This window comes from Centruroides sculpturatus, unplaced genomic scaffold (genome assembly GCF_000671375.1).
Source record: "Centruroides sculpturatus isolate CEXI.00-Female unplaced genomic scaffold, Cexi_2.0 scaffold126, whole genome shotgun sequence".
Lineage (NCBI taxonomy): Eukaryota > Metazoa > Arthropoda > Arachnida > Scorpiones > Buthidae > Centruroides > Centruroides sculpturatus.
The window spans coordinates 965208-990286 of NW_019384298.1; the positions used below are offsets into that span (position 1 = coordinate 965208).

At 26.6% G+C, this 25079-nt stretch overlaps 1 protein-coding gene across 1 annotated transcript in view; it reads right to left on the reverse strand.

The window, feature by feature from the left end:
* Nucleotides 1–7387: 7387 nt before the first annotated feature.
* Nucleotides 7388–25079, reverse strand: part of LOC111629203 (hemicentin-1-like) — a gene marked incomplete at its 5' end in the record, with an annotated part of 60304 nt that continues 42612 nt past the window's right edge. Inside the window, 8 exons of the mRNA XM_023373110.1 lie at nucleotides 7388–8374; nucleotides 8980–9112; nucleotides 10673–10999; nucleotides 11458–11594; nucleotides 11893–11946; nucleotides 12289–12381; nucleotides 14339–14467; nucleotides 17118–17279. Coding sequence (XP_023228878.1) covers nucleotides 8352–8374; nucleotides 8980–9112; nucleotides 10673–10999; nucleotides 11458–11594; nucleotides 11893–11946; nucleotides 12289–12381; nucleotides 14339–14467; nucleotides 17118–17279 — 1058 coding nt within the window. The remainder of the gene's footprint in view (nucleotides 8375–8979; nucleotides 9113–10672; nucleotides 11000–11457; nucleotides 11595–11892; nucleotides 11947–12288; nucleotides 12382–14338; nucleotides 14468–17117; nucleotides 17280–25079) is intronic.

Here is a 25079-nt window from a genome sequence, read left to right on the forward strand (position 1 = left end):
CACTATTTCTATTAATTTCTCCATCAATCATTTTCTGATAATTATTAATTTTATCATAATCGTAAATTTTCATTTTATCTTATTCAAACGACGAAGATCGGTTGTCATAATAATTGATTAAATCTATTCATATGTTATCTTTTCTTTCGGATAATGTCAAAATTTATTTACTTTATCGTCTTATATAATTCGATACCCTTTAAATCAAATTATAAATTTTGTAATATATATTTTATTATGAACACAATATATATATATATTTAATTCATATAAATACTTTGTAAAGCTAATTAATTTAATAAATTTGACTCATAAAATGACATTAGATNTTTGGTAAGAATAGTCTAAAAAAAATGTTTATCAACGATGTTAAAGTATCAGTTTTAGAATTAGATTGCTTACAATGTAAAGATGTTGAGTATTCCATACATTTTTTGATATTTTCGATAATAAAAATGTTTTTATTATAATTGAAAAATTATTTTAAGGTAGAGTAAACAATAAAGAAATTGTTCTCGAAAACAATAAAAATTTTCGAAAACAGCAAAGAGGAATTTATGTTTTTTCATTTAAATAAACATGAAAAGGAAGAGAATTTCTAGAATTTATTGCTTGTAATTTTATTAAGTTTTCTAATATTCAAACAGATCAGGATTATGAATATATATATTTTTTTAATTTTATTTTTTCTCTTTGATAAATTCAGAAGAAAGATAATTTTAGTTAAAATTGAAAAAGAAAAAAAATTATAGGACTGTAGTGTCAATTTTCCTACTCATTTATCGATTTAAATAAAACAATTTTTTTAAAATAATTTGCAAAAACGATAGACTTTACCTAGTAAAGAAATGAAAGCGGCTAAAATAGAAAATGTAAAATAAAAAAAATTCGATAAAATATATAAAAAATGAACGATAATTTAATAAATTTTTACAAATAATATTCTGTGATAATATATATATATATATATTATCGCAGAATAAATAAACCAAAACCGAGGTGTATATTTTACAACTAGATAAACTATTGATATTATACTTCATTCATAGAAATTTATTACTTTAATATATAAAAAATGTGTACTTAAAAAGAAAGGAATTGTACATATTTAATCGTATGCATTTATTTCTCAATAAAGTAATTGCAAATATTAGTTCTATCTTTTGTAATGTGTACAGTTTGGTGAATTACACTACTTTATTTATTGCATAAATATTTAAACTTTAAAATATGAATGATTATTTACTTTACTTAATAAAAGTATATTCAAAGTAAAATATGTTATAATTTTCTAGAATATTTACATTAAACCCATTCAACGATACAATAATATAGTTGAATGAAATTATATTTATTATGACTTTTCACTATTTATCTTTCCGAGGATGGTGATTGACATCATCCATATTTGCATTAATATACATTATTCTATCCACTTTGCACGTTGATTACGCACTATTTCTATTAATTTCTCCATCAATCATTTTCTGATAATTATTAATTTTATCATAATCGTAAATTTTCATTTTATCTTATTCAAACGACGAAGATCGGTTGTCATAATAATTGATTAAATCTATTCATATGTTATCTTTTCTTTCGGATAATGTCAAAATTTATTTACTTTATCGTCTTATATAATTCGATACCCTTTAAATCAGTTTATAAATTTTGTAATATATANCTTTTAATAGTAAAAAATCTAGTTTAAAAAATAATTTTTACGTAATTAAATTTATTCCTTTTAAAAATAAATTTCAGATTATAATTTAAATTATTTTGGCATAAAATACTTTTATAATTTATTTAATTATCTAAATTTTTATTTATATAAATCAAAGTATAAATGAAACATTAAATATGCTAATTTAGTTATATTTATGTAAACATTATCGAATTAGATCTTAAATGAAAATAATAAAAATAAGAATTTTTTATTGATTTATAATTCATCTGCAAAGCCTTTAAAATTCTTGTTTATCTTCGCAAAAGATTCCATTATATTGTCTTAATCATCGTTGAACTATTTTAATCAGTTTTCTGGGTATTCAGTGGATTATTCATCTCATAAGTAAATTTGAAGCCTTCACAATCAAATTTGTTGGAAGTTAATCGATATTCTGTAAGATTAATTTCTAAACATTAATATAATGCATCGTCACACCATTCTTATTCCTGTAGACAGGTTAAACTACACAAAGAGATTAGAATGTATCAACTAGCATTTTTGGTAATTTGTTTTTGAGTTTAATACTCGTGATTGGATTAATACATCAACAAAAAAGAATCTAATTAAAAATTAAATGCAATTCTAGTAGCAAAAGATATGTCTTTGTTTGCTTAATTTAAACCATTTTCGACAGTTATAATCCGTTATTAGATATATTCGCTACGTCTACCACATTTAATAATATCTTATATATTTTTAGAATAGATATTAATGGTTATTAGACTTATGATTCTTTATCGTTAGACTATAAAACGGAAGCGTCAACTAGTTGCCTTCGTTATTTTTATTACATCTATAAAAGTTAATTTTCTTAAAATTTTACGATTTATAACGCTACTATTTAAAATTATCATATCTAGAGAGGTCAGAATTATAATAAGGTTTAACTCCTTTTACATTTTAATACTGTTTTAATTACTTTAATTATGGTAACGAAGTAAATCTGGAAATTCTTTTAACCTTTTTGTGCTTTCAATTTCAGATAAGATATCCTGCTTGAAGAATACACATTTTAAAAGTAATATCTGATCAAAGGTAGTAGTGACAGAGGATTTTTCTTCACTATATTCAGCCGAGTATCAATAGAAAGCGAAGATATTATCGATAACAATTATGTCTTCGAAGCGTTAGAATCTTTATCCATTATATTCTCTGTTTAGGATAAAGGAAAACTCCACATAAGAAGAGATTGGCTCGGATATAGTCTAGTAGAAAATGTCTACGAGATATCTCGAGGGAATAAACTTCATCTTTTTGAAAGATAATTGTAACCTCGTAACAACTGATACCGATATCAAGTGATTATGCTATATATCCGAGATATTATCTGAAAATCGAAACTATGTCACGAAAAACTAATAATGTCACGCATATACCACGAAATGGCTTATATATGGATGGCAGTTAAAGGGTAAAATAGCTCGGAGATAAGAGATTGCAGCGATAACAAAATGCCTCGCTAGAATCTAATCTGTTAGGACTTTTATGTGATTAGAGGTAATATTTCGGCATATTTTTGGTATTATTATTACTCTAAAATTAGTTTCCAATTTAAACAAAGTATCTGGCAGCTTATTAATATATAACATATGAAATTTCCTGAATGAGAGTATAAAAATATGATTTTTTTATTTTTATTTAAAAAGTTAAATTAAAATTCAATTTTTTTGGCTATAAATATCTTCTAACAAAATTTATGTTTATTATAAATTACATCTGACTACTACTACAATAATAATAATAAAAAAACAGATACTTAGTCAAATATAAATGAATCAAATTTATGCTTAATTTAAAAGTGAGACTATTAATAGGGTCATTAGTCAGAGTAATTGGAAAATTTGTGATAAGAAAAAAAAATAGAAGAATTTTTCGAATGAAAATTAAATGTTCACTTGATATTTATACTTTTTCCGATAAATACTTCAATAAAATTCCTGCATGCAAAATTACGATTAATTCACATTAATGCAGTTTCGAAAGTTTCATAAATTCGATTTTATCTGGAGAGATAGAAAGGAGGAGGAGGAGAAAAAATTCAGGTAGTAATTCTTCAGCCTTTAAGCAATATGATTCTCAAATCACATCGCATAACACATATTACCGAAGTTTAATTTTGAAGGAATTTTGGACAAAGTTCCAAAAGTAAAAGCTGACGTTAGCGTACCCTGTAGCATTTGAAAATCCTTCAAAGATTCGTGTTCGAACAAATGTAAGGAGATTACAGAATCGGTTGTCAATTGGTTATAACCTTGACAAAAAAATAAAATCGGCCAATACTTTTCAATACTGTCCAACTTCAAACTTTCTATTTACAGTCTACTGAAAAGTTAAAAAATGGATATAGAATCGTTATTTACGTGATTTCTAAACTTGAAAGAGATTATACTTATTTGGAAAGAGGATGCTCAATCATTTCATTTTAAACGCTGAAAACTTCCGTTCAAATTTAAGGATTTAAAGATTATGGAATATAAAATATAAAGACTGTTTTCTACCGACTAAGCAGTATTTAATATATAAAAAGAAATTAATTCTATATTAAATGCAGCTTAAGGATAAGGCAAAAAATATTAGAAAGAAGTGAAAAAAAATATATATATTCTAATTATTAATATTGAAATTAAAATTTTTGATTTATCTTTAAGATTTATTTAATAAATGTTTTTATATAACAAACCGATATTCTACCACATTTAATAATATCTTATATATTTTTAGAATAGATATTAATGGTTATTAGACTTATGATTCTTTATCGTTAGACTATAAAACGGAAGCGTCAACTAGTTGCCTTCGTTATTTTTATTACATCTATAAAAGTTAATTTTCTTAAAATTTTACGATTTATAACGCTACTATTTAAANGAAGTGTAAATGAAGGAGGAGCTCATATAAGGGTATAGGCCTACTATATATTTGATTTTTAATTAGAAAACAAAGTGAATAAGTCTTTTTATTAACAAAAAAAAAAACGAGGGAAAAAAAGTCAATTTTGTTAAAGCGATTCGAAAAGTTTCGAACTTAATAAAATAATTTCTGAAATTCTTGCAATACTGAAATTCTAGCAATAATGATAAATTGCTTTTATTTTAATCAATAATAATGTTATATGACGTGCTATATATAAAAATGGGCGATAAGGTAGAGTAATGGAAGAGTACTTAACCGCGTACTAGGCTAAAACTAAAGAATTCTGTTTAATGTATCGTATGACATTTCTTTGTTATCTCGTCTTTATTGACACATAACTCTTTTCAAAGTAAATGTCAAAGAAAGCCATTTTTTAACAGAAAGTAGACAAAGTGGCCGCCCTCGTGTCGCCCTCTGGTGATACGTTTCTTTACCATTTTAATCTTCTCGACACTTACTTTTTTTAATAAAATAAAGTTTCGTTTTTTCGGATATTTCCAATTTTCTTTGATGTAATTAATTTAATCAGTTATTTATTTTTTATTATTATTTTCGAAAATAAATAATATATATTAATTACATTGATTGTAATTAAATTTATTTACTGATTTTACTGAAGAGAAAAATTAAATTCTTCCATTTCATTTAGTTTATTTATAATTTTGTTATAAATTTTTAATTAATGTAATATGTTTATTATTAAAGTTACAATTTTAATTTATTATTCACATTAATTAACATTTATTTTTGTTGAATTTTTTTCCTGTAGAATAACAAATTGAGGAAAAAATAGAACTTTAACTTACATATAATTCATTAAAGTTTTCTACTGTTATCTGAATGTAATTGTTTTGTTTCTTGTTTTTCTTTAAAAGATAAAAAGAACACAGCTCATTAAATAACTTTATTTTGTATAAGTAGACAAAGATATAAGAATGGTAGCAATTTAAAAACCGCTCTTATCATTTCAAGTTTCCAGAAAAGTCATTATGGTAATTTGAAAATAAAAAGAAAAAAAAAGAAATGTTGTAAGATGTTTCTGTCGTGAGTAGAAACCATATTATGAGAAGATCGACTGTTTGATATTCAACTAAGATTTCTCTTCAGTCAACTAGACAAGTATTATACGTTATGTGCATGAGTTTTGGCAAGATGAAACTTCTCGTGCATTTCTCATCTGCCAACTTTTTTACGACGCTTGTCATATGTTACATAAGTTGTAAAATGCATGTACTACTTATGAAACGAATGACAATCGAGTCGTGTTCAATAAGTAAATATTAAAAGTTATATCTACTAAATATGAAAGATCTGAGGTGTCAAGAAACGATAAAGAATTACATGGCACAGGGGGATAAAAAGAAAATGTTTAATATTTATTTCTGTAAATGTTATTCGGAATGTTTTAACAAAATATTATTTTTATAAATTCTTGTATAATCTCTCTTTATACTGAGAAATTTTCGAACATTCCAATTCGATTTATTTCTATCCATGCAATTTGAAAAATAGGTTAGGCTATGTACTATATCACTGAGTCTGCAAACTGAAGATGTAAAAGGCTCTCGTACAAAAATCCCGAATAATTTATATCAGAAATAACTTTTCCGACTGAATTTTTCCATTTAGATATCTGTAAGATATCATGTAGCATTCGAGTGCATTGCACAAACATTCTCTTCTCTTATCTACGCTAAAAGTCAAACTTTTTAAAATTTTTTGAATGATGACATTTGGCAAAAAGAAATAACCTTTTGTATCCATTCAAACCTTAGAAAATCGGAAAATGCCAGAAGGGATGGTTGGTAGAAACAGTTTTTTCTTCACATTTTCCATCGTGGCCAAATATTTTGTTGATCTTCGGTCAGTATTTGGAGGTTAGTAGATGACATTTAGCGACCTGTGTCGCCTGCAGAGGACAAGCTGCCAGATCGGACATTGTCCCAAACTCCGTCAGATAGGGTTATCAGATCCAAACATCGGCCAGGAAACCATTACTCAAACGGAACGACATCTGGTGTCAGATAGGCCGGAACACGTCAGGAAAATGTGCAGACATTTAGAGAGCAGATATAGGTTTAGTTCGTATCCAGTGCCACGGAAACTATTGCAAATCTCCGAAAACTTTAACTGCTTCGGGCCATACAATATCACAGCTTCGTGCTATATTACTCAGAAACATTGTATTGGAAAGCGTTACTGCTATGAACTAGCATTTAAATCAACTCGTAGAATATCGAAACACGTTTTCTAATAATAATTAAATAGATGGTACTATTTAAAAAAATATTCGACTAGTTTTTTTACATGCTACATCGTAATCGCATTTAAAAACATAATTTTGACGATGCCGTGTAAATTTTTAATGAATCTCAAACGTTTATTTCCGTGAATAACTTCAGTTAAATTCAACGGAACGAAACGTTTTTAGGTTCATTAAAATTTATCAGCATTTCTTCAAAGTCCTTTTTATATTCTCGATTGATACCCGTTAGCCATATGAATATTAACTTTTTCACAATTTTATTAATGTTTCTGCATGAAAAATAATAACTTTAAACTGCTCAAATTAAAATTTTAATATATTTTAATTAACTTTTTACAGAAAGTACAATGTAAAAATCAAAATTTTTATCTAAGTTATCAAATATGATTTTTTAAAAAAGTATTCAGCAATTAATTCTTCTTTTAAGAAAACCAATTTAAAAGTCGTATTAAAAAATCTCGTTAACGATAATATATAAATTTTTTTCCTTTTATTCTTTCGTTTTAATTATGATAAAATTTTTTAACATAATACTTCAAAAATTCAGCGACAGAAATTATATATTTTATTCAAACATTAAAATATTTTTAATTTCGAATTTTGTCATGTTTGTAGAACCGTAGCTAGTTGATAACCCTCATGAGGGAACAATACTGTAATTTCTTCGTCGGTTGCTTTAAGAGATAATAAAAGTTTCTCAGCTTAATGAATAGTTAAACCATTTATTGTTGGAGTAAAAACAAAATTATCGAGTGAACATAAAGAGAAACTTTGCACATGGTCTCTCTTCAGGAACAAAAGGAGCGATAGAGAATAGACACAGCAAATTTCTTTATAAATGTTTATTATTTCTTTAGCTCTCACATGTCATGAATTCTAACAACCCATAGATCAATCTGACAGCTGTTATTCAATAAAGTACAAACATTTCGGTAACTGTAGAGAGAGGGTCGAAGGGAGCTGAATGAGGAGGGAATCTGACGAGCGATCCGTAACAGGGATGTAACCGATCATCCCGACTTTTTTTAAAATTACAAAACAAAATAGAACAAAATAAAACATCACAGCTGTAGCGACATTGCTCCATAAAAATTGTCCCCGCACACAAACACTGATATGGAACAGCAGTGCAAATACTGCATTTGCAGTTTGTTGTGTGTGTATATATATTTATATATATAATTTTTATATATTTATATAGGTCATTTGAGCTGTCAGCTACAGTACAGGACGGACATTCACACCTTCTGGTCGATACTCCCGGTACAAAGCTAGCCAACAGCCACCTCTATTTAACGCCATAGATACGGGGCTGATCAGTTCCTCGTTTTGTCACGAGATGGAGCCTTTGTCTGGGGTCTTGGAGGCACAGGCAGAGTTATCCCTCGAGGAAGCAGCGGTGGTGTTGACCGCTCGCTCCATCTATCGTCAGAATCAGCGTCGTTATTGTCGTCGAGATTGGAGTGCTACGGGATAATAAAAGGAACAACTCGATTCATAATATTATTTTTTAAAAATTACTCTTACATAGCGTTACACTATGTAAAGGTATAAAATAATCTGCATAAAATTACCTTAATCTTCAAATTTTCCTGCAATTATAAAATTCCCATTACATCTAAGTTTAATCCCTATTAATCACATTAACATTTTATATCTTCGTTATTTACATATTAATAATAAATACTGAATAATACCATCGTTTTATCATTATATTATATATTTAAAAAATCATCTATTCATTAATGGTGTTATAAAATTGATAGAATTTCAACCAAAACATGTAATAAGGATTGTACTTTGAAGGATAAAGTTGTGATTAGGAGTGAAGGACAAATTTAGTTCTAGTTAAGGTTACGCCTCTACTACCAGCAAGGAGAGGCTAATGGAATATTGGACAGCATTTTAGGACATCAAGGTTCAACTGACCAAAGCTGCAGTTGGCAGGATGAGTGGACCATTTGTCTTCAACGCTAACCTGTCCACATTAATTTGTACCATTGTGTCTGCCTTGGGCAATAGAACTAAAGGTCAACTGGCTGACCCTTATGCTATTAGTCTCGAAACTTACACTCAGGAGTTCCATTCTCTTCTTTTTCGAACTTCAAAGTGGCGTATTCTGTGCATGATCCTTTCCTTCCGACCAAACTCCGTCCATGATTAGGTAACATCAGATCCGCATATACAACACCTTCTGGATTAGTCTGAAATCAATGCGTTGGTACAATTTTGTTAAAGAATTTGGAATTAATTATGAAGAATGATCAAAATAAGGAAGTGAGCTCTTGAAGAATAAGTTTGATTTGTAGAAATATAATGAAAGAGAGATTCTTCAAAAGAGAAGTTATCATAGCCTCGTAGAAATTAAATTATATTCTTTTTTTAGAGGAAAAATAAGTACAAATTTTTTATAAGCCAAATCCAATTTCGCGTATATTTCTGACATTTTTGATATTGTATCCCAAAGTAAAAAATTTTTTGCTGATAATTTAGGAACATAATTCGAATTCACTATGATTTATTATTTTTCGAAAGCTGCAGTTTTTTAACAGCAAAGTCTAATCAGGCAAAACACAACAGTTTTACAGCATTCTATAAAAAATTCGTTTAATATCTCGTAAAAGTTTTGTAATTTTCAGCAGTAACTACAATTCATATATTAAAAATTGAGATAAGGAAAGATGAAAACGAAAAAAGGAAGAAAAAGTTTCTTTTGCTATACTACTTTAGTGGCAGCTGGATATTCCTTCTATTCATGCAGTGAAACTAAAAAAACAAAAAAAAAATGGACAGTCTGTCCACAGATTTCATTTCTGATATTGTTCATGACAGACCCCGCTATTTTTTACTTTTTTTTTCATATTTCTTTCCCCTACAGAAGTGGAATGGAGCTATTTCTGCCACAGATAACTGAGGGGATCCTCTAGATCGAAAATTGCACTCTTCAGTATATATTTCCCTAACAATGGTATTTTGCAGATAATAGTTGAAACACATTACCTTCTGTGGCTAAAGCTATCGGTGCGATAAACGATATAATGGTGATGAGTCGTCATTTACAGTTAGAAGTTTGAATTGATTCGAAGGTAAACTGAATGGACTTATATAAGGTGGATAATTTTATGGAAAATTAAATGCCGCTTGAAGAATTTTTGTTTTATTTTTTTTAAAAACGCACCTTAGGGGATGTTTGATAAATCTAAAATATTGATTTTGTTATTTTCTTCATTGTTATTATTATTATTAATCATTACATGTAACCTTAAAGGGCAGAAAACTCTCATTACAACTCTCAAAGGTGAAAGCGCAATTTAGAAATATTTAGTATTTAAATTTATTATCATTATTCGAAAATAAATAAGGTGTATATAATTTTAATTTAATTTAAACATCCCTTTCGCATTAATTCATTTTTTTTCAAATTATTCCTACGATTTAATATTATAAATCGTTATTTTAATTTCGATTCTTATACCCAAGTTGATAATTAATAATCATTGTTTTAAATTGCTTTTACAAAAATTCGCTTGTAATATATTAATAATGACTGCTGGTCTCTGAAGATAAAAAAAACAGGAGAAATAAAAACGTTCATTTCCATTAAGTTTTGTAGTTACTCAAAAATTCATATTTAAATTTAAAGCGTGAAAAAAGTAGAAAAAGCTTTCAACAAAATTTAAACATAAAAAAATAAGAGAGGAGGAGGGGAAAAAACAAAAATATATAAGTGCATTCTACAGTACTGTCCAAGAAATTTCACCAACCTTCATTTTTGCCTGCGAAGATAAAGTGTATTCCACTTTTATATTATTATTTTCTTTATCTTTCAAAGGAGTAGAACCAATATCGTTATCATTGATCAGTATTAGAGATTCGTCCCCATGCTGAGATCTGAGAGACGGTAGTGATTTCTGGACGTGGTTAGATGATGTTTTTTCGAGGCTTCTAGTTGTTTGTTGATCCCCACCGAGAGTGACGACGGTAGCTCCACTAGAAAGTGGCCTGCTGTGCTTCAAGCGAGATATATTCTCATATACGTGGCTGACAGGTAAGGCAGTTCTCATTCTCACACTGGGAATGGGGGTTTTGGGCTGAATCAAGCAAGCAATACATGCAAGCAAACATCAGAGGTAACAAGCAGGTAACAAGCATTTTACTATTGCTAAAAAGCAACTAAATAAGCAATAATGAAGCAACTAAGAATAATATTACCTATCGTTTTTTTTTAATGATTTTTAAATATTTATAACTTATTATTTATTCGATTCTTATCATTAATTACTTAACTTTCACATTAATTAAATTTATAGTAAATTTAATACATATTATCTCTATTATATAGCTCATTTATATTGGAAAAAGTTGATAAATTTATAAAGCTTATATTCTTAACTATAATAAATAAGTTTATTTAAAGCTACATCTAATATCTTAGAAAATCAAATTCATTAATCGGAAAATAATAATAATAATAATAAATGTTTAATGGAGCGGTATTTTTTTTTAAATTCAATTTATCGAATTTACATTACTGTAGCTTATTACTTACCCTTCTCGGATCTTTTTGATGAAATGTCATGTTTTCATACTTGGCTGTGCTTTCCGATGAATCTTTTTTTCCTGTTGTAACATTTTGATAAACAGGCTTACTTCCTCCTGCCTTACCTTTTGTAGGATTATTTACATCTAATGGACAAGAAAATTAATCTTTATTTTTTCATAAAGTAACGCCAAATTACATTACATCAACATAAGAATAAATTCATACGCATTTTCACATTAAATCAAAGCAAAATTAATTAACAATTCGTCACATGCAATAAGTAATTGTGTTTAAAGGATATTTAAAAAAAATCATATTTTAATCCGTATTACTTAAATTATTTAATTGTTTAAAGAATTTAATTTTGTGTTGATTATTTAAGTTGTACTTTAATCGTGTTTAAATTAAAATAAATTATATAAAGGTATTAAAAAGAATTACCTCTTCTTTCTGATTTAGGAACTGCGAAATCAGGTACACGTCTGAATGTGACTACTAAATAAAGAGCAAGCAAAATCATGCAGGGAACGAAAAATAATCATGCAGAAAATTAAAATAATAATAATAATAATAATAACAAATTAATTAATTAATTAATTAATTTTGTTTAACTTTCATTAGTACAAATTGCATAAATTACGAATACAAAATTAATTAATTAATGTTTTAAAGAATGTTAAGGAATTAGTAATATTTTAAAAAATAATAAGAATTTGGAGATATAAATATTATTTTTTCTAATTTTTACAAGTAATTTTATATTTTTTTCTACTTGTAATTTGTTATAAATAAAAATACCAGCGTTTTTTTATTATTATTTTTTATTCTTTTTCATACCTGATGGTTTTATTGACAGAGCTGTTTTGTTGACAGGGATGGATTCCGATGGCTGCACACGTCCTTCTGGACTAAAGTTTGAAATTGGATTTTTTTAATGTTTGTTTATTGATACAAACTACATATATATATATATATATACGGTTTGGTTAATATAATTTTTATATCAAAGTTTATATCTATAAATAAAGAATAAGAAGAGATTCAAGTTCTTACGTTCCAATCGAAGAAAATGTATTTTGTATGTTTAATTTAATAATTAATTTTATTAATAATTTACTCATTATATGATATATAATATTTAAATGTCATTCATTTTTTCTATATATTGTTTATAGAAACAAATAAAAAAGTATGAAACGAGAGAATCAAGAAGCTTCATGAAACGCAACTTTAAATTTAATATTGTAATGGAATTTTTATGTTAATATTATTTAATTAAGTGCGGATTTAAAAGAATATTTTCAAGTTATCCGCCTGATCTCAGTTATTTTCAGTCTGATATACAAAATATAATTAAATTTATTGATTTTTCCGAAATCTTGTGCAATATTCTTATAACTATTTTAAAGTAAATATTTTTCAACTCTGCAAGTTATAAATAAAAATAATTTTAGTTTTCATATTTTCGATTCTATAAAAATTGTTTTTAGTTCATTTCGAACTCCTAAAATCTGGAAGTTTTCCTTTTCTAAAGTCTTTATTATCCTGATGACGATGCAAATCTACCGATAATCACAGTCATTCAAAAAGTATAAGATGCATTATAAAAATCATATGAAAAACAATAAACATCTGTAGCACTAAATGATGCAGAAAGTAGATCGTTACTAACATAACAGGCTCACACTAAAGTTATGTCTCTTACTTTCTTTAAACGGTCTCTTTTAAGAAATATATAAAATTCAGCAAATAACCCACTTATTATAATGTTCACATCGCACCTGCTTGTTGACATGTTATATCTCTTCAATTTACAGAACACGAACAACCTTACCTTGAAGGACTGAATCGAAAATCATATCTTGATATCAAGCAAAAACTTTGGCTGTTATATTGTCATTCTGTTGAGATACGGATTCTTTACCAAAAATCTGGTCACGTACTTTACAAAATAGCCCTATAAACCTAACCAGAGACACAATTCGATCCTCTCGCTGAAGTTTTTGGAGCGAAAATAGCCAGTAATGTGTTTCCATGACAACCTTTAACCACGATTTCATCTTCACACACTTGATATTTCCGATATTTTAACCAAACGATTCTTAAAAATGTTTATCTTTTAACATAATTAGAAACATTGGTTTTAAGAGTCGAAATCAGAATTGTTAATAGTTATCAGATTCAGAAAAGTAGTATGAAATTACACTCATTACTTTCTTTATTTCTTCTCTTTATGACTTTGAAAATTCTTAAACATTTATTACAGAATTAAACTAATTTTAACAAACTTTCGAATAAATATTTTTATCAAATAATTTTTAAATTACGTATAATTATAATAATAATAATACTTATCAATTAATTCGAATTTAATGCAATCAAATTAATTAATCTTTAGCTAGTTAAAAATAATTATGCAAATGTATATTTAATTTAATTATTTAAGTCTAATTTAAANTTCTTGTCCTGTCACTTTTGAGTGGCAGAGATTGATTAAATATATGATGGTCGCCACCTCGACTAACATACATACGACGTCATTTTCGAAATTACATTTTCTGATGAGGTGTACAAATCCGTCTGCAGGTGACAAAGAAAGGGAATTGTTTAAAATGACAGAGAGTGAAAGGGAAATGAGACAAGCCACGCCTCGTCAGGCTACAAAGGGAATATTTGCTTACGATCTGTCACATCGGCGCCGCAAATGACGTCACAAGGCGCGCGGATCAATTCTGAGCCGTTCCAGCTGTTACTGCAGGATGACAGTCGTTTCCTATTACAAGAATGACACCAAACACCCGACAGAATGATTAATATCGCGACTTCTCTATGGTTAATCATCATCATCTGTTGTCAACCTTTTCACCCACCCGGCAGTCATACTCACTGTGAGTTCTCCTGTTCCTTAGAACCATAACCGCAGCTACTATGATAGTAATGATCACAATGGCTGATGCCACACCGGCTATCAAGATGACGTTCTCTTCTGTGAGTTGGGGCATCCAACCTTGAGGCTCTGAAAATCATTATTGAAACTCATAAATATTTAATAACATAAAAACTATCCTGTTCTTATAATTTAATAAATATAATTTATTCCAGTTTACATCATACATTCAATTAATTAAATTGTTATTTTTAAAATATTTAAATAAGAAATTTTAAGAATGTCAGTTTGAAAGACAAGGAAAATATTTCAATTTTTATTTTTATATCGGAATTTTTATTTCATTTTATTTATTAATGTTAAAAACATCCCGTCTTATCGATCTTTCTCAAAGAATAAAGATTCAATCTGTTGTTTCTACCAAAAATACCCAAGTGTCTTTCTATGCCCACTTTGGGACGATCGACGTTTCTGAGGTTAAATGCATCCACCCAATATTTAGCAATCATTACTAACCGTAAACAATACTAATAGATCCCACTTTCTAAACTTATTTCCCATTGAAAAATATGGAAACAAAGCAAAAACTCAATTCAGATAAGGAAATATTTTTTAAAAATATTATGTACAACTTTAATAGCAAACACATAATAAAACATTAATACTGTTTGAAATTTAAGTACACTCTTTATGTAACACAGCTTAAAATATAGATATAATGTTTACTGAATTATTATCCTCCCAAAAAACAGATAATCTTTAAAATATCCTTTAGATTTAATTCACGATCTTTCTAAATCGAACTTATAATTATAAAAACAAAAAAATTACTTATAAATTAATTTCAATTCATTTTAAGCAAGTAATATGATTAATTTTTTAATATAAAATTAAATAAACTTAGACTTAAATCATTTTATGTATTAAGAAATTGCTTTCTTGCGCTCGTCAATTATTTGAAAATATTGAACCTTCACGTCTCAATTACTTACAAAAAAAAAAACAAAATAGAAAAGAAAAACCTGTAAAGCCTTGAACCTAAAATACTTTACTATAAGATAAATGAAATTTTGGATAGTTGCGAGTAGAAATAAAATATTAGAGGGCATTAGTTGTATCATAACTGGAGTATTCCATGATCTACAGTATACTTTATCACGGCAAAGGTATTATTAATGTTACATGTTCTAAGACTATCAGCCCATTCTTCCATCTTTTTTTCTATAGTGATTTTGATGAGACGAGTCCAGGTGTTTTCATTTCATAAAATTTATAAGAATTTACCTCTACAAAATTTTTTTTAACGTATTAAACTCGTTGTAAGTGGCTTACTATATCATTTTCTTAGACATAAATCGAGCCAGTCGTAACGATTATCTAATTTAGTTCTTTAAACAAAATTTAATAATAATATAAAAAAACTATCTGGAATAATATATCATAAGTTTTCTGTTACTGTTTGAGAATTTTAATCACTGAGATAATGCTATCAGCGTTACTAATCAACTTGTCGAGTAATTAGTCTGAGGTAAGAATTGACAAATTAAAAATTAATTTAATAAAGAGACAGAACTAATGAGACCAACGCAAGATGTTATTAAACTCGAAATCGCCACAAACGAAAAAGTTTTGCAAAATTTAATAATAGAAAAATAAGAAAAAAATATTTTTTTTCAACCACTAAACTAGATTTCGGAGCAAGTGAAGTTATCGTTAATTTTTATCTATTATATAAAAATAGTAAGTAACTATATTCGGACGAAGACTTCCTTTGTAATAATTGTTACTTTCTCGAAAATCTCCGGAGAATAACATCTCTTCTTGTGGTCGAACTTCAAAGAAATCTAGTTGGACGCCCTTTCTTCTAATTGAAAGAAGCTTGTCACAAGGGTATTCACCTCCAATCCTCTTCTGTATTACGTTAGTCTTAAATCGGTTGAGAGATAACTTTGCTGAGCAGGATCCTTAATTCCTTTACCTTGTTTGAGGAAGGCGAATGGAAAGAAAGGTTGTGTCAGCTTTCTTGGGCTCTAAATTAAAGAGTAGTTTCTTTACACCTGAAATAACTGGCGGAAGATACACAATGGAGGGCATCAGCGCGAGACTGATGATGGTCAAATAAAAGATTTACAAAATTTCTTATCTGGGATTTCCAGCCAACAACACATATTTCTCTTAGTCTACTAAAAATGCATTTTTAATATTCGAGAAATAAATATAAGAACTTCGACCATTATATAACTCATTAAAGACCTAATTATTAATAATTAAGGCAGTTTAACAGATATCAGATTACCTATCACGACAAACTAACAAAATGCCTGCCATTTCGTGATTTATTGGACTAATTTCTCTACTTGAATCAACATCATCTAATGAGAAATTCTTGTCCTGTCACTTTTGAGTGGCAGAGATTGATTAAATATATGATGGTCGCCACCTCGACTAACATACATACGACGTCATTTTCGAAATTACATTTTCTGATGAGGTGTACAAATCCGTCTGCAGGTGACAAAGAAAGGGAATTGTTTAAAATGACAGAGAGTGAAAGGGAAATGAGACAAGCCACGCCTCGTCAGGCTACAAAGGGAATATTTGCTTACGATCTGTCACATCGGCGCCGCAAATGACGTCACAAGGCGCGCGGATCAATTCTGAGCCGTTCCAGCTGTTACTGCAGGATGACAGTCGTTTCCTATTACAAGAATGACACCAAACACCCGACAGAATGATTAATATCGCGACTTCTCTATGGTTAATCATCATCATCTGTTGTCAACCTTTTCACCCACCCGGCAGTCATACTCACTGTGAGTTCTCCTGTTCCTTAGAACCATAACCGCAGCTACTATGATAGTAATGATCACAATGGCTGATGCCACACCGGCTATCAAGATGACGTTCTCTTCTGTGAGTTGGGGCATCCAACCTTGAGGCTCTGAAAATCATTATTGAAACTCATAAATATTTAATAACATAAAAACTATCCTGTTCTTATAATTTAATAAATATAATTTATTCCAGTTTACATCATACATTCAATTAATTAAATTGTTATTTTTAAAATATTTAAATAAGAAATTTTAAGAATGTCAGTTTGAAAGACAAGGAAAATATTTCAATTTTTATTTTTATATCGGAATTTTTATTTCATTTTATTTATTAATGTTAAAAACATCCCGTCTTATCGATCTTTCTCAAAGAATAAAGATTCAATCTGTTGTTTCTACCAAAAATACCCAAGTGTCTTTCTATGCCCACTTTGGGACGATCGACGTTTCTGAGGTTAAATGCATCCACCCAATATTTAGCAATCATTACTAACCGTAAACAATACTAATAGATCCCACTTTCTAAACTTATTTCCCATTGAAAAATATGGAAACAAAGCAAAAACTCAATTCAGATAAGGAAATATTTAAAAAAAAAATTTTATGTACAACTTTAATAGCAAACACATAATAAAACATTAATACTCTTTGAAATTNAAATGTAAATTTATTTGAACGTTTAATATTTAAAAAAAAATCTGTTTAATTAAAGTTTTAGAATTTATTTTATTTTTTTTATTTATTTTTTCTACTCGATGAAATCTATCTTGATTTTTGTCTTGAATGGATTCTTAAAAGTTTATCTTGATTTTTATTGTCTCATTGCTCTTTTGGATGAAGATATTTACTGCTAAACGAAAGGAAACCTTCGGAAAAAAAGGTTCTTATCTAAGATTTTAAATAATTAAATTGAATAATAAATGTTATACGACAAAACAAAAAAAATATAATAAAAATATCAAATATTTTTAAAACAACCATTTAAAAAATTTCATAAAAATTAACATAATTTTATTTTTATTTCTTGTTTCAGTTTCCAAAAAAATTCGACTTCATTCATTTTTTTTTCTTCGAATTTCTAAACGAAAATCTTGTTTTACTTTTTATTTTTATTAAAGAAACGCAAGAGCCTGTTTCTAATTAATTTTTTTTTACTAGTAAGATAAAGAATATTTTAAAGCCGATAATTTTTATAATTAATTTACATCAGACATCACATTGTAGCACAAATTTTATTCGAACATCAGTAGTACTAAATACACGGATTAAAAAATTTAGTGAAGAGAAATGTTACTATGGGCACCGATAAATTGAAAAGAAGAATGTAAGTATTTATTTTTATCGTTTGAAAAAATAAGTAAAAATAAGAAAAAGAAACAAAGTCGGTTAGGAAAGTGATTACAAATTCATTTTTAACAATTTAAATAATTTAAATACATCATTCAAAGTAATGCAGGTATATTGATTATGAGTAATGTAAAAGTATCATCTCGGAAGAAATGATTTTCACGAAGAAATTTTGAGAAAAAATTAAAAATCTTTAAAAATTTGCTTAATATATATAGACTTATACAAATTTAATATTCTTGTTCCTTAGTTACATATTTAACATTACAAGATTTAATCATGGAAAGATTATTGTTTGAAAATCATGTTTGACGAAGAAGCGAAGCGAAAAATCTATTGTAATGTAACAAAATAGGTCATTGAGATACTCGAGTAAATCATATCTATCAATATCACACTTAATATTTACGGTAAAAAAATCAAATATGTTTTAAATTTTATCGAAAAAATTGCTAACGTATAATCAATAAAATATTCGTATATAACTAGCAATAAATGCGATCCTTTAGATTTCAAATATAAACAAGTTAAACCGAAAGATAATACGTTCTTTGTTCCAAAATTAAAAATGAAATGGAAAGAAGGAATGTCGTCGACGTTTCATTAGACAGTTATTTCGCGCTGTGAAAGGTTTTAATGAGAAACTTCCCGCATCACTCCTTTGAATGGATGAAAAATATTTTAAAATGCCTTTGGTTAAAGTTCGCTAAAACGAAATTCTGTTATCACATAAAAATTGAAAAGAATACTATCAACAAAATGGCTACTTTAATGCAATTTATGACATAAAAAGCTAAATTAATAATTACTAAGCAATGAGTTATAACGAACTTCACTAATTGAAACAAAAGTTAAGTTTTTTTCATTTGATTTCTATAAGTTGTGTAAATTGTAAATTTTCTGTTTATTTCGAAAAGTAAATGTTTAATTTTCTGTTTCTAAAATATGTATTTAAATAGTTTATTAAAGAAATGATGATTGAAATGTTATCCTAAATTATACACACATATACTGTATAGGCCCTATAATCAGTTTTAATGGCAATTTATAGACAAAATTTTTTGCCCGATGTAAAAAAGTTATTAATGATTTTACATATATATATATAAATATACTAGAATTAGATATATAAATTTCATATATATAATAGAATATTTGTTCATCATACAATTCTAATTCCTTTAACCGATTTGCTTCAAATTATTCATAGTTACTCTCTAAACCTTGCCAGGAATATACAGTAGGTTACAAAGACACCCCTCTCCACATTTCACACCCTTGACATTTCCAAAAACTCCATTAAATAGGCTAATAACGCTGATAGGCTAAAATAACGAACTTTTTGATATGATTTTCGTTTAAACGTTTGGTCTTTTTTTTTTTCCCCTGCTAGCGGCACATCAATGAGCCAGTGCTGCAATATAAATGCTGTTATATAAGTGACGTTAAAGATCTGTATATAAGTTTTATATATANTATAGGCCCTATAATCAGTTTTAATGGCAATTTATAGACAAAATTTTTTGCCCGATGTAAAAAAGTTATTAATGATTTTACATATATATATATAAATATACTAGAATTAGATATATAAATTTCATATATATAATAGAATATTTGTTCATCATACAATTCTAATTCCTTTAACCGATTTGCTTCAAATTATTCATAGTTACTCTCTAAACCTTGCCAGGAATATACAGTAGGTTACAAAGACACCCCTCTCCACATTTCACACCCTTGACATTTCCAAAAACTCCATTAAATAGGCTAATAACGCTGATAGGCTAAAATAACGAACTTTTTGATATGATTTTCGTTTAAACGTTTGGTCTTTTTTTTTCCCCTGCTAGCGGCACATCAATGAGCCAGTGCTGCAATATAAATGCTGTTATATAAGTGACGTTAAAGATCTGTATATAAGTTTTATATATATATAACTTATATACAGATCTTCAGATCGTCAACGTCATTTAATATTTAAAAGATACGAAAAATATTAGCTTTTGTAATTATTTTTTTAAATTTTATGTTATTTTTATAAGAAGTTCGCACACACCAATTAAGAATCGCCGATATAGACAATAATAAAACAGCGGTAATAACAAAAGCAATGTAATAATAATAAGAAGAATAACATCATGGAATATTCAGTAAAAAAGAATACGGTATAATATTCTTTATATGAAGTTTGAAAAAAATTAGAAATAACAACAACACAGATTAAAAAGTGAATCTAATTTTAATAAATGAAAGCAACGAAAGAATTAAAAAAACACTAATATAATCTTATATTAATGANCATATCTATCAATATCACACTTAATATTTACGGTAAAAAAATCAAATATGTTTTAAATTTTATCGAAAAAATTGCTAACGTATAATCAATAAAATATTCGTATATAACTAGCAATAAATGCGATCCTTTAGATTTCAAATATAAACAAGTTAAACCGAAAGATAATACGTTCTTTGTTCCAAAATTAAAAATGAAATGGAAAGAAGGAATGTCGTCGACGTTTCATTAGACAGTTATTTCGCGCTGTGAAAGGTTTTAATGAGAAACTTCCCGCATCACTCCTTTGAATGGATGAAAAATATTTTAAAATGCCTTTGGTTAAAGTTCGCTAAAACGAATTTCTGTTATCACATAAAAATTGAAAAGAATACTATCAACAAAATGGCTACTTTAATGCAATTTATGACATAAAAAGCTAAATTAATAATTACTAAGCAATGAGTTATAACGAACTTCACTAATTGAAACAAAAGTTAAGTTTTTTTCATTTGATTTCTATAAGTTGTGTAAATTGTAAATTTTCTGTTTATTTCGAAAAGTAAATGTTTAATTTTCTGTTTCTAAAATATGTATTTAAATAGTTTATTAAAGAAATGATGATTGAAATGTTATCCTAAATTATACACACATATACTGTATAGGCCCTATAATCAGTTTTAATGGCAATTTATAGACAAAATTTTTTGCCCGATGTAAAAAAGTTATTAATGATTTTACATATATATATATAAATATACTAGAATTAGATATATAAATTTCATATATATAATAGAATATTTGTTCATCATACAATTCTAATTCCTTTAACCGATTTGCTTCAAATTATTCATAGTTACTCTCTAAACCTTGCCAGGAATATACAGTAGGTTACAAAGACACCCCTCTCCACATTTCACACCCTTGACATTTCCAAAAACTCCATTAAATAGGCTAATAACGCTGATAGGCTAAAATAACGAACTTTTTGATATGATTTTCGTTTAAACGTTTGGTCTTTTTTTTTCCCCTGCTAGCGGCACATCAATGAGCCAGTGCTGCAATATAAATGCTGTTATATAAGTGACGTTAAAGATCTGTATATAAGTTTTATATATATATAACTTATATACAGATCTTCAGATCGTCAACGTCATTTAATATTTAAAAGATACGAAAAATATTAGCTTTTGTAATTATTTTTTTAAATTTTATGTTATTTTTATAAGAAGTTCGCACACACCAATTAAGAATCGCCGATATAGACAATAATAAAACAGCGGTAATAACAAAAGCAATGTAATAATAATAAGAAGAATAACATCATGGAATATTCAGTAAAAAAGAATACGGTATAATATTCTTTATATGAAGTTTGAAAAAAATTAGAAATAACAACAACACAGATTAAAAAGTGAATCTAATTTTAATAAATGAAAGCAACGAAAGAATTAAAAAAACACTAATATAATCTTATATTAATGAATTTATAGAATATTTACTTTTATAGAATTATAAAACACTGCTTTATGAATTTATAAAACTAAAGTCGCATAAAAAATGTAAACATTACTTCTACGTAATTAAGAATAAATCTTATTTATATTCAGTTTCGTATATAACTTTCAAAATTTAATTTGCTAGTATTTTAAAATTATTTTACATTACTTTTCTTTCTGCTTCTATTTATTATTATATAATCCTAATTATTATTATCCTAATGTAAACATAAATATAATATAAAGTACAATTTTAATAGTTATATAGTCTATATATATATCTTTGAAGTTTGAAAAATTATTATATATCAAAAATAAGTTTTAGTGTAAATGCATTTCAAAATTGAAGAAATATAGTCACTAAAATAATGTTTTTTTTAAAATGTAAATTTTATTCTTAACAAAATATAAAATATTAAGCTTTTTGTCTATATTTTATACATAAATTTTTATTGCTTGTATTAAAAAAATAAACATTCCGGCTGAAACTATCGATTATTAATATATTAATGAATTTGGAACATTCTAAAATGGATAAGGAGAGTTGGGAAAGTTCAATAATACCTGAGTTAAGTGAGAAAAGTAACACGTCTATTGCAAGAACGCATTTTCGAATTGGTTCAGGAACACATTTTCGAAGATTTGTTGGTACCAAGAATCTTATTTATTGACATAAGATCGATATTAAGTACAGTTGCTTTTCAATTCTTTGTTAAGTTTTAATCTGTGATTTTTTTCAGAATTTCTAGATTTTTATATAAATTGCTATGTTATACTTTAATTAAATTAGGATTTAAGTAATATTATTTATAAAGTTCTATTCTTATGTTATTTTGTTGTGTTAACCTATAAATAATTCAATTATTTTGTGATTTAAAAATCGACTTAATTTCATTAAAAAGCTTAAAAAGTCAATAAAATTATTAAATATTTCATTAAAACCTTTTAAAATGTATTAAAATCGTTAAGCAGTTTTATTATAGAAAATGAGCAAATCAATAAGTAAATGTTAAATCACAAAATTTTAGCCTAATTTAAAGAAAAGTCTGATTAATTCGTTACATCAGAGAATTTATCTAATTAGTAAAATAAAAGCTGAAAGAAAAATAAAGTTAATACATTTAGAAAGCATCCATTCAACATACAATTTACTTAACTTTATTTACTAATGCTATTTATTATTATTTTTCCTCTTATATAAAATCAAAAGACGTATAAGATAAATTTTGTTATATATTTAGTTTAAAACTGTATTGATTAAAGTAGATTTTGATTTTTTAAAACGTTTCTTTAAACTTATATAAATTTATAATTAATTAATTAAAAATTTTATCGGTTTATAATTTTCGGTTTATAACACAATGAATTTTTACAATTTAATATTTAAAAAATATCGCTCCATACTGAATATAAGTAAGCACATTTATAAAAATTCAATGTTGAATTTAGTCCTTAAAGATCAGGAGAGATGATATTGACTTTGTGATACTCTATAAAGAAATTTATTCTGTAATGTGAAAATATGTTTACTTAAGATTTTTCCATATTCCTTAAAAACTAATAATCTCATTTTATATAACAACGTTTCTCTACTAATTACCAATTAAATGGGTAAATAATAATTTAATAAAAAAGTCAGAAATTAATTAATTAATAATTTTTCAGAAAAATTTAATTATTAATTTAATATTATTATTTAATTATTCTAAATAAATTTCCGAAAAAATAATATTAAAAACTATAATGTAAGTTGCTTATTCATAACTTCATTGTCATATTATACATGTATTAGAATTTACAAAATATTTTATTTTATTTGTATTTATTATTATTGGGTATTTAATATATTCGTGTTAAATTTTTAGTTTTAGAAATTAATTCATTTATATGCTGAATAATTTAAAAGAAAAGTCATATAAAATCCATTAGCTACAAAAGAATGTAAATGAAGTTCATAACCGCTTCGTTTACTCAAAACTTCATTGCATTTATAACACGAAATCTTGCTATATTTTAATAATTTATTAAAAATAAAAATTTTAATACCATCCAATTTCATTTTACAAAAAAAAAAGTCAAATGCGTTTTTGTTATTACATTGTTTAATAATGTCGCATAATATAAATTTGTACACACAAAAAATGAAAATATTAACTGGAAAGGATTTGCAGAGTTTTTACTTTTAATAAAAAGTCTAAGTTAAATATATATATATATATATGTGATTTTTAATGGAAATGATAAGAAGATATTCGTTGATAAAAGAGAATGTAGTTACATAAGGTATTTACTTAACGAAACTGGAAATGAAAATGGATTACATCATTCCAACGACATGAAGTAATATTTAAAAATATTTTATTTAAATATAAAAATGGTTGATTAAAATATATAATGTATATAGTAATATTAATACGTATAAAGACTTTATTTAAATATGTAGAAATATATTAGAAATTTGTAACAAAATCGACAAACAACTCAGAACATCGATATTATATATTTTGTACTGTTGAAATTGGGTATAAATACTAAATACGTGTGCAAAATAGTAAAAATTGTTTTAGTCGGTGATAAATTTTTATATAGAAACCATTTCATGTACTGTAAATGGCTATCCTATTCGGCAATATGGCCAGTAATACAAAAAGGTTGCCGACCCGTAAGCTGTAATATAAGAGGCTAATTGATTTATAGCAAAATAGTTCTGTAGAAAAATTGCGTAAAACGAAAAATAATTAGATTTTAATAGAAAAAGAAATGTGGCATTTAACGCTATGAAA